The sequence below is a fragment of the Monodelphis domestica genome, chromosome 1 (genome assembly GCF_027887165.1).
Source record: "Monodelphis domestica isolate mMonDom1 chromosome 1, mMonDom1.pri, whole genome shotgun sequence".
Classification (NCBI taxonomy): Eukaryota; Metazoa; Chordata; class Mammalia; order Didelphimorphia; family Didelphidae; genus Monodelphis; species Monodelphis domestica.
The window spans coordinates 213,863,377-213,876,016 of NC_077227.1; the positions used below are offsets into that span (position 1 = coordinate 213,863,377).

General features: G+C 36.4%; 1 protein-coding gene across 11 annotated transcripts in view; it reads left to right on the plus strand.

The window, feature by feature from the left end:
- Positions 1 to 11,307, plus strand: part of HECTD1 (HECT domain E3 ubiquitin protein ligase 1) — a 111,558-nt gene extending 100,251 nt beyond the window's left edge. For all 11 annotated transcript variants that reach the window (XM_001364054.5, XM_007472523.3, XM_007472524.3 and 8 more), the window contains 5 exons: positions 70 to 148; positions 357 to 450; positions 2,141 to 2,291; positions 9,223 to 9,367; positions 9,485 to 11,307. In XM_001364054.5, coding sequence (XP_001364091.1) covers positions 70 to 148; positions 357 to 450; positions 2,141 to 2,291; positions 9,223 to 9,367; positions 9,485 to 9,622 — 607 coding nt within the window. In that variant the 3' untranslated portion in view covers positions 9,623 to 11,307. The remainder of the gene's footprint in view (positions 1 to 69; positions 149 to 356; positions 451 to 2,140; positions 2,292 to 9,222; positions 9,368 to 9,484) is intronic.
- Positions 11,308 to 12,640: the final 1,333 nt, after the last annotated feature.

Below are 12,640 nucleotides of genomic sequence, written 5' to 3' on the forward strand. Positions count from 1 at the left end.
CAAGCCAGTATTTAGGACCCAATCAGCAATTTGGACTGGTAATTAATTCTTTATTTTTTTACTTTTCAGTTTAAATTTCCAGTTCTGTCCTTCCTCCAGAGTTTATGGGTTTACAGCTGTAGATCTCAAACCCCGAGGTGAAGATGAGGTAAAGGTTTTGTTTCAGTGGTTAGACTTTGATAATTGTACTTTGTGCGGGGTAGGGGATGGGGAGAGACCAGGGGCCAGGGCAGGGACCAAAACACATTTTCTTTTCTCTGTCTCATAATATCTTGAACAATATCATGTACATTAGGAAACTCCTGAAATAGACTTTGACAAGCATAGAAATAGCTAATTTCCTTTTTTCTTTGTAGATTATTACAATGGACAATGCAGAGGAATATGTGGATCTGATGTTTGACTTCTGTATGCAGACAGGTATTCAGAAACAGATGGAAGCTTTTAGAGGTAATTAAAAGACTCTTTTGGACACTTTCTTTTAAGGTTAAATATAATGAAGGAAATGAATACATTTAAATTTTTCCTCAATGAGATTTGTTAATATTTGGGTTCTCATTCTCTACCTCTTCCTTTATTTCTTTTTGTTTTGAGATAAAACTAAATTGTAGGGCATTGGCAAGGTACTAGCCTTGGAAATTGTATTTTGCAGGTTTGACATAGAGCAGTGATAGTGAACCTATGGAATTAGGTGCCAGAGATGGCACTCAGAGCACTCTCTGTGGGGACTCAGCCACCCTCCCTCCCCACCTCCCAAGAGTTCCTTGGTAGAGAGCTAAAAGGACTTGGGCAGAGCACCTCTCCTCCCCCTCTCCTACCTCTCCCTACATTTTTTCATATCACCTGCCCTTCTGCCCAGCAGCCACTCAGTGGGAGTGCTTTCTCCCTCCCCTGCCTGGGGTGGAGTATACCCAGTATGTGGTGTGGGGGAAGGGAAGTGACACTCAGGAGCACTCCAGCTCCAAAAGGTCATCCCTGCCATAGAGGGTTGCCCTATCTCCTATCTAGTTCACCACCAGGTGAAAAAAATATATTGTGAGATTTGAAGGGGACTTCAAAAAGACTGATAGAACCTTCTGTTACCCCTTGACTGTTCATTGGAAGTTGGCTAAACTGCTTGACTCCAGGCATAGAGTTTAATAACTCTTGTCATTTTTTATAAAATGAACAGCATACCTACATTCTGCCTAGTTGCGTCATTAAACATTTCTTAAATACCTGCTGGGTTAGGCACTATGCAAAGCCATGGGAACACAAAGAAGGATGTGACAATCCCTGCCCTCAAGGATTTCAATCTAATGGAGGAGAACACTTAAAAAGGAACTAAAAAGCAGAAAGGAGGATGGGGAAAGTTAACTGACTTTAGGCCCTGGAACCAGATTAGGAAATGAGTTTGTGTGAGTTTTATTTCATTTAGTCTGTTAGAATCATGAGTTTTTGAAGATCATGAAATCCAAGAGGTTTAACTGAGTTGGAACTTGAGTGAAATGCTATGTTTTATTGCTCCTGGGGAAGGAGGTAGAAAAAGTTATATTTATCAACTATAAATGCTTAGAAAATGTGTGACTAGGGGTCAGCTGGGTGGCTCAGTGGATTGAAAGCCAGGCCTAGAGATGGGAGGTCCTAGGTTCAAATGTGACCTCAAACACTTCCTAGCTATGTGAGCCTGGGCAAGTCACTTAACTCTCACCCCTTGCCTTGTCCTTTCTGCTCTTCTGCCTTGGAAACAAGACACAGTATTGATTCTAAGATGGAAGGTAAGGATTTTTTTTAAAAGAAAGAAAGAAAAAAAAAGAAAATATGTGACTAGATTGTATAATTGGTTATGCACTGATAATTGCCAGGTCTAGCTCACTTTGGGTGGGGAGGGTTTGTTTGTATTGTTGTGTATTTCATGTTGGTTACCTTTTCTTAGTTGAAATTTGTGACAGCAATTTAGCAGAGAAATTTTATATAACTGAGCTTTATTATTGTTATTGTATTCATAACCATTTCCACTAATGCTTTGAATGTTGTAATAAAAATTTATTTGGTTAGCATTAGTCATTATGATTTAAAATTTTATTTTGACATCAGAATTTAGAAATGGAGTTTTTCATTTTTAGTGATTAGGTTTTTTTAATTTGTTTACATAATGAAGATGGATTTAATAAAGTCTTCCCAATGGAGAAGCTGAGTTCCTTCAGCCATGAAGAAGTCCAGATGATTCTTTGTGGAAATCAATCACCATCCTGGGCTGCTGAAGATATTATCAATTATACTGAGCCCAAACTAGGTTATACACGTGATAGGTATGTGCAAAAGAATTAGGACCAATACAGGAGATTTGTATCATAACTTTTTAAAAAAGTTTATTTAATTAATTAATTTAGAGTATTTTCCCATAGTTATGAGATTCATGTTCTTTCCCTCCTCTTCTCCTTCCCTCCTCCTGTAGCCAATGAGCAGTTCTACTGGGTTTTACATGTGTCATTGATCAAGACCTATTTTCATATTATTAATATTTGCACTAGGGTGATCATTTAGAGTCTACATCTCCAATCATATCCCCGTCGAACCATGGGATCAGGCAGTTGTTTTCATTGTGTGGCAAATGTTTTGTAGTTGTGTTTATATAATTCCTGTATTTGTCTTGACAAATAGATTCCTAAATATTTTATATTTTCTAGGGTGATTTTAAATGGAATTTCTCTTTCTAATTCTTGCTGCTGAGATATGTTGGACATATATAGAAATGCTGATGATTTCTGTGAGTTTCTTTTGTATCCTGCAACTTTGCTAAAGTTGTTGATTATTTCCAATAGCTTTTTAGTTGTTTCTCTAGGATTCTTTAAGTAGACTATCATATTGTCTGCAAAGAGTGACAGTTAAGTCTCCTCATTGCCTATTTTAATACCTTCAATTTCATTTTCTTCTCTCAATAGTTTTCACTTTGAATTTTATTAATTTCACCTTTAATTTTTAGGATTTCTAATTTAGTTTTTATCTGAGGATTTTTTATTTGTTCTCTTTCTAGTTTTTTAGTTTGCATGCTCAATTCATTGACCTCTTCCTTCTCTGATTTGGTAATATATGTACCCAAAGATACAAATTTTCCCTTGAGTACTGCTTTGGCTGCATCCCATAGATTTTGATGTCTCCTCATTGTTATTCTCTTCAATGAAATTAATGTTTCTATGATTTGTTCTTTAACCAACCAATTTTGGAGAATCATATAATTTAATTTTCAATTACTTTCTGATTTGCCTCTCCATGTACCCTTACTAATTATTATTACAGGATGATCTGAAAAGGTTGCATTCATTATTTCTGCTTTTTTGCATTTGTTTGCAATGTTTTTATGCCCTGGTACATGGTCAATCTTTGTGAATGTACCTATGTGTTGCTGAGAAGATGTATTCCTTTTTGTCTCTATTTATTTTTCTCCATATACCTATTAACTCTAATTTTTCTAAGATTTCATTCACATCTCTTACCTCTTATTTATTTTTTTGATTTGATTCATCTAGATTTGATAAGAGGAACGTTCAGGACACCTACTAGTATAGTTTTACTATTTATTTCCTCCTTCAACTCCTAGTCTCTCCTTTAAAAATTTGGATGCTATACCATTTGGTGCATACATGTTCAGTACTGATATTTCCTCATTGTCTATACTGCCTTTTATCAGGATATTCCCTATCTCTTTTAATCCGATCTATTTTTATTTTGGCTTTGTCAGATATCATGATTGCAACTCCTGCCTTCTTTTTCTCAGCTGATGCCTAATAGATTTTGTTCCAGCCTCTTACATTACCCTGTGTGTCTACCTTCCTCATGTGTGTTTCTTTTGGATTTTGGTTTCTAATCCACTCTGCTATTTGCTTCTGTTTTATGGGTGAGTTCATCCCATTCACATTCAGTTATGATTACCACCTCTGTATTCCTCATCATTTTGATTTCTCTCCTAGTCCTGCCCTTTCTTCTTTCACTATTTCCTTCTACACTAGTGTTTTGCTTTTAATCAGTCCCCCAAATCCCCACCCTTATTTTACTCCCATTCCCTCCTCCCTCTTCTTATTCACCTCTTAGTTTTCTTTAGGGTCTACTGAATTCCCTTCCCCCCTCTCTTTCCCTCCCTTTTGGTACTCCCCCTTTGGTTTTCCCTTTTAGCTTCCCTGTAGGGTAATATAAAATTCGATACCCCAGTGGATCTAGATTCTTTTCCTTCTCAGAATTTATTCCACTGAAAGTAAGGTTTTAAGTATTATCTCTTACCACTCTTTTCCTCTCCTTCTTATAATAGTATTCTTCCCCTCACTGTTCAGTGTACCTCTTTATGTGGTATAATTTATCCTATTTTTCTTATTCCTTCAAGTTTCTCTTGGTGCCATCTTCTATTCCTTCCCCTCCCCCTGTCACCACACTTTTCTTTTTTTACATATCATCTTAAACCATTTAGTACCCCATTCTTCTAACTACTATGACAGTGAGTACAGTTTTTGAGAGTTACAAATATCATCTTTCCATATAGGAATATAAACAATTTGACCTTACTGAAGAATGAAAAAAAAATTTCCCCCTATTTTTTATTTACCTTTTTATGTTTCTCTTGAATTTTGTATTTGGACATCATATTTTCAGTGTGGTTCAGGTCTTTTCTTTACAAATACTTGGAAATCTTCTATTCTGTAAAATGCCCATACTTTCCCCTGGAAGTATATAGTTAGTTTTGATGGGTAGGTGATTCTTGGTTGTAGACCCAATTCTCTTGCCTTTCTGAATATCATATTCCAAGACTTGCAGTCCTTTAGTGTTAGAAGATTTAAATTCATTTTCAACATTCCAAGAATTATATTTTTATGAAGTTTATTAATAATCACTTGAAGTAGAAGGAATAAAAAGGAAATGGAAGTAAAAAAACCCAAATTATTTAATAAAATTAAGGCCATGTGACTAAGTTCTCCTTGCCTATTTAAAAAACCCACTCCACCAAAACTGACAGGAAAACAAGAGAGTGAGATGTGAGACTGCACCAAGTTTATATCCTCCCTACACCAGCACGTAACATGAAGAGAGTGGGGTGCTGGGAATTGTAGTTTTTAGCGTAACAGATTCTAATTACACAGTGTGGAGGCTGCCAGATCCTATGTAATCCTGATTGATTCTCCTTGATATCTGAATTGTCTCTTTCAGGCCTCTTGCAATATTTCTCCTTAGCTTGGAAGCTCTTTGATTTGGCAATTACATTCCTGGGGTTTGTCTTTTGAGGATTTAATGTAGAGGGTGATCTAAATCTTGCCCTCTTGTTCAAGAATATCAGGGCAGTTTTCTTGGATAATTTTTGTAATATGATATCATGGTTTAATTTTGGTTTTCAGGTAGACCTATTATTCTTAAATTGTCTTTCCTGGACCTGTTTTCCAGATCCATCATCTTAATATTTCAGGTTTCTTTCTATTTTGGCATTCTTTTGACTTTTGCTTTATTAATTCTTGCTGTCTTGTGAGATCATTAGCTTCTACTTGCCCAATTCTAGTCTTTAAAGACTGGTTTTCAGCTATAATCTTTTGATTTTCCTTTTTGGTTTATTCTTTCCTGCTTTTCATGGCTTCCAACAGGTCAATTCTGATCTCCAATTTGCTTATGATTTCATTTGATTTCTGGGCTTCTTTATCCAAGTGGGAGATTCTGTATTTTAAACTATTATTTTCTTTTTTATCTATTTCCCACTTTTCTTGCCAAGTTTCTTTTATCTTTCTCACTTGGTTCTTAATTAAACTCCAATTTAAGTTCCTGAAAAGCTTGTGACCAATTTCCATTTGTTTTGGAAAGTTTGGATGTGTTTGCTTGTTTGTCACCCTCTGCTGTGTCCTCCGTAGTCTGCTGTTTATCACCATGGAAGTTATCCAGGATCAAAGTCTTTCTCTCTCTCTCTCTCTCTCTCTCTCTCTCTCTCTCTCTCTCTCTCTCTCTCTCTCTCTCTCTCTCTCTCTCTCTCTCTCTTTCTCTCTTTCTCCCTTCCTTCCTTCCTTCCTTCCTTCCTTCCTTCCTTCCTTCCTTCCTTCCTTCCTTCCTTCCTTCCTTCCTTCCTTCCTTCCTTCCTTCCTTCCTTCCTTCCTTCCTTCCTTCCTTCCTTCCTTCCTTCCTTCCTTCATGTTTGGGCAAGTTGATAATACAGAAAGTACATGCATCATTTGATCCAGGGTGTATCAATTTTTGCACATGCTCCCCACACCAGGGAACCCTAAATAAGTATAATCAAGTAAAGTACCTTCACAAAGTTTTTAAAAGTATGCTTCATTCTGCTGAGAAGTGGTGGCATGCCACTTTTAGTACTGTGTAAGTGCTTTGTAGGGACTTAATTAGAGCAAGTTCTCACTGTGTTATGTTCATGGTGAAATGGAAGGAAAAGGCAGGGAGAAGAAGGGAAAGGAAGGTAGTCATGGGTCCCCCCTTGCTCTGGTAGAGAAATTGACCAGGCTTTTCTTTTCTTTAGTACAATTATGGATTGGGAATTAAATTAAATCAAGGCAGACTTCAGGGATCTTTATTTTTTTTTCCATTTGAATAAGTTTATTTAGTCAATTTAGAACATTATTCCTTGGTTACAGTGATGACATTTCCCTCCTTCCACTCTACCCGCAGCCAACATGCAATTTCATTGGGTATTACATGTGTCCTTGATCAGAACCCATTTCCATGTTGTTGTTTACACTAGGATGTTCATTTAGAGTCTACATCCCTAACAATATGCCTTCAACCCATGTATTCAAGCAGGTGTTTTTCTTTGGTGTTTTTACTCCCACAGTGTTTCCTCTGGATGTGGATAGTGGTTTTTCTCATAGGTCCCTGCAGATTGTTCAGGATCACTGTATTGCCACTAATGGGGAAGTCCATGACATTCGATTGTACACAGTGTAACAGTCTCTGTACAATGTTCTCCTGGTTCTGTTCCTCTCACTCTGCATCAGTTCCTGGAGGTCCCCATGGAATTCCTCCACTTTATTATTCCTTTGAGCACAGTAGTATTCCATCACCAAGCTTGGTTTTAAAATCTTTCCTTTCCCAAAGATCTGACAAGTATACTATTCTGTCTTCGCCTAATTTGCTTATAGTTTCCTTCTTTATATTCAGGAAATTCACCCATTCTGAGTTTATCTTGGTGTAGGGTGTGAGATGTTGATCCAAATCCAATCTCTCCAATACTATCTTCCAATTTTCCCAGCTGTTTTTATCAAAAAGAGGGTTTTGGTCCCCCAAACTGGAATCTTTGGGTTTATCATAGACTGTCCTGCTGAAGTCATTTACCCCCAAGTCTATTCCACTGATCCTCCTTTCTGTCTCTTAGCCAGTACCAAATTGTTTTGATGATCACTGCTTTATAGTATAGTTTGAGATCTGGGACTGCAAGGCCACCTTCCTTTGCATTTTTTTTTCATGATTTCCCTGGATATCCTTGATCTTTTGTTCTTCCAAATGAACTTTATGTTTTTTTCTTATTCTGTAAAGAAATTTTTTGGTAGTTCAATGGGGATGGCACTAAATAAGTAAATTAATTTGGGTAGGATTGTCATTTTTATTATGTTAGTTCATCCCACCAATGAGCAATCAATGTTTTTCCAATTGTTTAGATCTAGTTTTAATTGTGTGGAGAGTGTTTTGTAGTTGTGTTCATATAGTTCCTGTGTTTGTCTCAGCAGATGGATTCCTAGGTATTTTATATGGTCTAAGGCTATTTTAAATGGAATTTCTCTTTCTAATTCTTGCTGCTGAGATGTATTGGAGATATATAAAAATGCTGATGACTTAATGTGTGTTAATTTTGTATCCTGCAACTTTGCTAAAGTTTGCTAAACTAGCTTTTTGGTTGATTCTCTAGGATTCTCTAAGTAGACCGTCATATCATCTGCAAAGAGTGATAGCTTGTTCTCCTCATTGCCAATTTTAATACCTTCAATTTATTTTCCTTCTCTAATTGCTACTGCTAGTGTTTCTAGTACAATGTTAAACTATAGAGGTGATAATGGGCATCCTTGTTTCACTCTTCAGGGATCTTAAGATAGGTTTATTTTTGCTCTGAAAATAAAGGTCTGAAAAGGCTAGAGAAAATTAGATTTCCAGCCCAGGGGTAAAAGGGTCTCAGGGCAAAAGGCTCTTCTGCAGAAAAGGCACCAAAACCCATACTTCTCTCTTCTTTTTATATCTTCTCAGACACCTCCCACAAAGGAAGTGGGAGGTGTCTGAGGAAGTTGGGGTAGAAAGTCCTGGAAGAAGTCTCCCAGAGTTCAGAGCCATTTTAAAATGCAAATTTCATAATATTGTAGGATTTAGAGCTTGAAGAGAACAGAGAGGAGCATAGGTTTAGAGTTGGAAGGCACTTCAAGAGATCCAGCCTGTTTATTTTACAGATGATAAAATTGAGGGCCTTGGGAGGTTGGTTAAGTGATTCATCCAAGCTTATATAGGTTAGGAAGCATCCAATGTGGAATTGGAATCCAGGTCCTTGAACTTCAGAGCCAGTGCTTATTGGGCTTCCTTATAATAATTTATTTAAGGTTTTATAATTTTATAGTTTCCTAATATTAGCTTATAGCTTACTTGGAAGTGTGTAGTGTATACTTAGCTTCCTGTGTAGTGTGGAAAGAAATTCAGAATTTTGTGATATAAAAGATTTTGGACAGCTTTCCAGGAGTCCCCTGAATGCAAGAGGATTACTTGGTTTCTTGATTTCTCCATTTGCAACTACTTGATTCTTTTTCATTATTATTATTATTATTTTATCTTTAATTTTTTTCCACAGTCATATGATTCATGTTGTCCCCTCCCTTCTTCTCTTCTCTCTCTTGGAGTTGACAAGAAATCCCACTGGATTATATATGTATTATCCCTCAAAATCTATTTCCATGTTATTCATTTTTGAAATAGAATGATCTTTTAAAATCAAAACTTTAAATCATATACCCATGTAAACAATGATAAATCATGTTTTTCATCTGGATTTTTACTCCCACAGTTCTTTCTCTAGATGTGGACAGCATTCTTTCTCATATGGCAACTTAATTCTGCTTTTAAAAGTTATTTTAGGATGATTATATTGATTTTTGTAGTGATTTTAAAAATAATTACAAGATAGCAAATGATGGCACATGACCAAAGTGAGCTTGTAGAATAAGATACTTGCTAAATGCACTAGTGCATTTAGTTTCAGTAATTTAAAAAACATTTTCTTTTTTTATTTAGCCCTGGTTTCCTGCGGTTTGTGAGGGTTTTGTGTGGTATGTCATCAGATGAAAGGAAAGCATTCCTCCAGTTTACCACTGGCTGCTCAACTCTGCCCCCAGGTGGACTGGCCAACCTTCATCCTCGTCTCACTGTTGTACGCAAGGTACACACTCTCTCTTTGTGGGGCTCCAAATGAAACGTTGTCATTGAATGACTCACAAAGACTGCTAGCCATTAAGCAGATCAGTAATGATTTTTGGTTTCCTTTTCATTTCTGTAGGTTGATGCTACTGATGCAAGTTACCCATCAGTGAATACATGTGTGCATTACCTTAAGTTGCCTGAGTATTCTTCTGAGGAGATTATGAGAGAACGCCTACTAGCTGCTACTATGGAGAAAGGCTTTCATCTCAATTGAACTATGGAGTGCAATGAAAGACATCTAAGACTTTTCTTTTATACTAGTGAAGCCTCTTGCGTTTGTGTGCAGAAAAGTGTATGACCTCCACGCCATGCTCTGATGACACTTGCCTTTTTTTCCACCTTTGAGGCTTAGAAACTTAGGGAATAAGTTTGTTAGCTGCTAAAGACAAAACGAATCCCTTTTAAATACCCAGCCGGCAGGTAAATAGCACAGAACACTGTGTGATGCTTCAAGGGCTTATGTGACTGGAATAAGATGGTCCCATCTGATTGTTCCAAAGAGCAGCTCCTCAAATCTTCAGTGTTCACTGAAAAATTTCTAACAGTGTATTTGTGTAAATTTGTCATTTCATGCCCCATACACTACAGTTGCCATCACCGATCCCTGTTTTGCTGGCTTTTAAGCTAATCGGTCAAAAAAACCTGCTTCCTTAAAACTTAGAGAGTTAATGGGCATCTCAAGCTTTTTCTTTCCCTTTTTAAACGATGCCTGCACTATAAGAGTATTCTAGTGTTCTCTCTTCTGTTTGGCATATAATCATGCACAACCTTTTTATTTCTTTGAAGTGGGAGTATATTTTTATTTCCTAAATGCCCTGCTATAAAGATCAAATCCTTAAGTGTGTTTGTGCAGCTCAACAATAAAGCTATATTAAAAAATAAAAATAAAAAAACACTGGTTCTAGGTGCAAGGCACACTTAAAGCAAGTTTTGCTTTTGGTTGTATTTTCTTTGTATATTATAAACATTTATTTAACTTGTTGCAGTTTGAAGTAAAAAAAAAAATTCCAATGTGTATGCTCAACAATAATCATTAAAATGTTTGCAGCGTACAAATTTGTGTCATGTGACTATTTCACTGCCACTCGTCAAACTTTGAGCTTGACCAGATTACCTTTTATTTTTATTGTCAGATTTCATTTTATGAAATTATTACATGAAAAAGATGTATTTTTCTAGAGTAAATTTACTTATTGAATTTGAAATGTAAAATTTATGTTCACTGGCTTATGTTCATTTTAAACAATGTATTCAGTCTTAGTGTTACATTAGCAAGAAACGACCATGTTACTTGTATTACCTTTTTAAAAACCAACTCTTACCATTTGTATTTATAGAAACATGTAAGTCTTAAGTTCTTATTTAGGTGATCTTGAGAAAGCTGTGTTGGAATGAAGAGGCCACTTCATTGCAATTTACTGGTTTTGAAAACAGGATTGGATCCTCAGTTTTCAGTTTCTAAACTCTTAAGACTATATAGCATCTGCTTATAGGTGAAGTATTACTAGCCTTGATTTATCCAAATATTCATTTCTGAGCCAAAAGCATGTGATGAAATTGCACATTTACCTATATAGCAGATGCATCAACTTCCTCTGGTATCTGAGCAGTCTTCCTGTCACAGTTAAAGATTTGGGAACTACTATTTTCAGATGCTGCACAAGAATGTTGTGACTGGGCTATTGCAGGCAGCATTTAAAAATGCATTTCACCGCATTGTCAGTCTCATAGTTTTCTGTGAGAATCAAGGTCGAAATGAAAACATAATAGCAATATTGAAATGTATGATCTTTGCTTTAATCCAAAAAATACTGGTGGTGTTAACTGTCTTGATATGGTCATGAGTGCATGACTAAAAACTTTGTACTGGTATTTGGATTAAAATGCATTTTATATGTTGGAGTATTGCCATTATTTAAATCTAAATAATTGAAAAGATGATAGCTTTCACATAATCTTTTCCAGAGACTTATTCTAGAAAATTATGTCTGGTATGATCATCAATTTTGGAAAATCAGCCTGGATGTTACAGTATTTGACAGGATAGTCAAAGATTTCCTGGAGACCTCTACAAAATTTGGTTTTGTAAATACCTTGTTGCTTTAGTGGATATTTTATACCTTGTGATCAGGCAAATATTGTGAGCATGTATGCTTGTGTGTGTGTGTATTTGTCCTAAGTGAGTTACTCTGCTTGAATTTAATAGGATTTAATTGCTGCAAGGAAATGTAGATCGCACTGAAACCCCTTGTGTTAAAGATAAGAACAGCAAGGTGAAAAATGTCGTGATTTGTTCTCCCCCCCCCCCCCCCCATTTTTTTATAGTAATGAAACCTCTTGTGTTTGAGTGCAGAAAAGTGTGTGACCTCCATGTGATGCTCTGATAACACTTACTTATGGAATAAGTTTTGTTAGCTGCTAAAGACAACACAAATCCCTTTTAAATACCCAGCCGGCAGGTAAATAGCAGAGGTAAGAAAATGGTTTATTTCAGGATCTTATGTTCCCATACTGTCTTACAATGAAGCAGATGAGGTCCATGTACAGAACAAGTATGAAGGAAGGGGAGGGCTTGGAAAGGATGATACCTAATGCTTTGTGATTGACTTGATTGTACTAAGTGGGAATGGTATGCTCCATTTCTTTAAAAAAATGTTTTACTGATACTTAGAAGCCTCCTTTGTTATAAAAAAAAAATGAATCTAAGCAAAAGAAACATATTGGATTCTGTCTCAGAGAGATGAAATCACCTGTCTAAGGTCACAAAGATGGTAAATTGCAGGACTGGGGGATTTGATCTTCCCTGCTTTTTACTCTCAGCCCAAAGCTCTCTCTGCCATTTTGTCAAGTTTCTAGACAGCTTAGGCCAACAGTCACTTTCAACTACAAACTTGCAGAAGGCTGATGAGCTACACTGGGGGAAATAGTGTTTTGTTTTGTTTGTTTTTTTTTTTAGGTGAAAATACCATCAAGATAACTAGCAGATATGAGGCTCCGAAGTAGGATTTCTTCAGTGATATGTGCCTAGCATTTTTTTAAAGTCATCAAGCTCACATGGTTCTAAAAATCTGTGCTAAGATGTAAGACAGCTACTATTTTGGTATGACCCAGAAATTAATTTCGTGCATTCCCACGACACCAAGTCTTGGTGTACTAGTTCCAGTAATTCCCTGACACACACTACTAATGAAGTGCCCACCAAGTAGGACAGTGTTTTCTAACTTGTATGTCT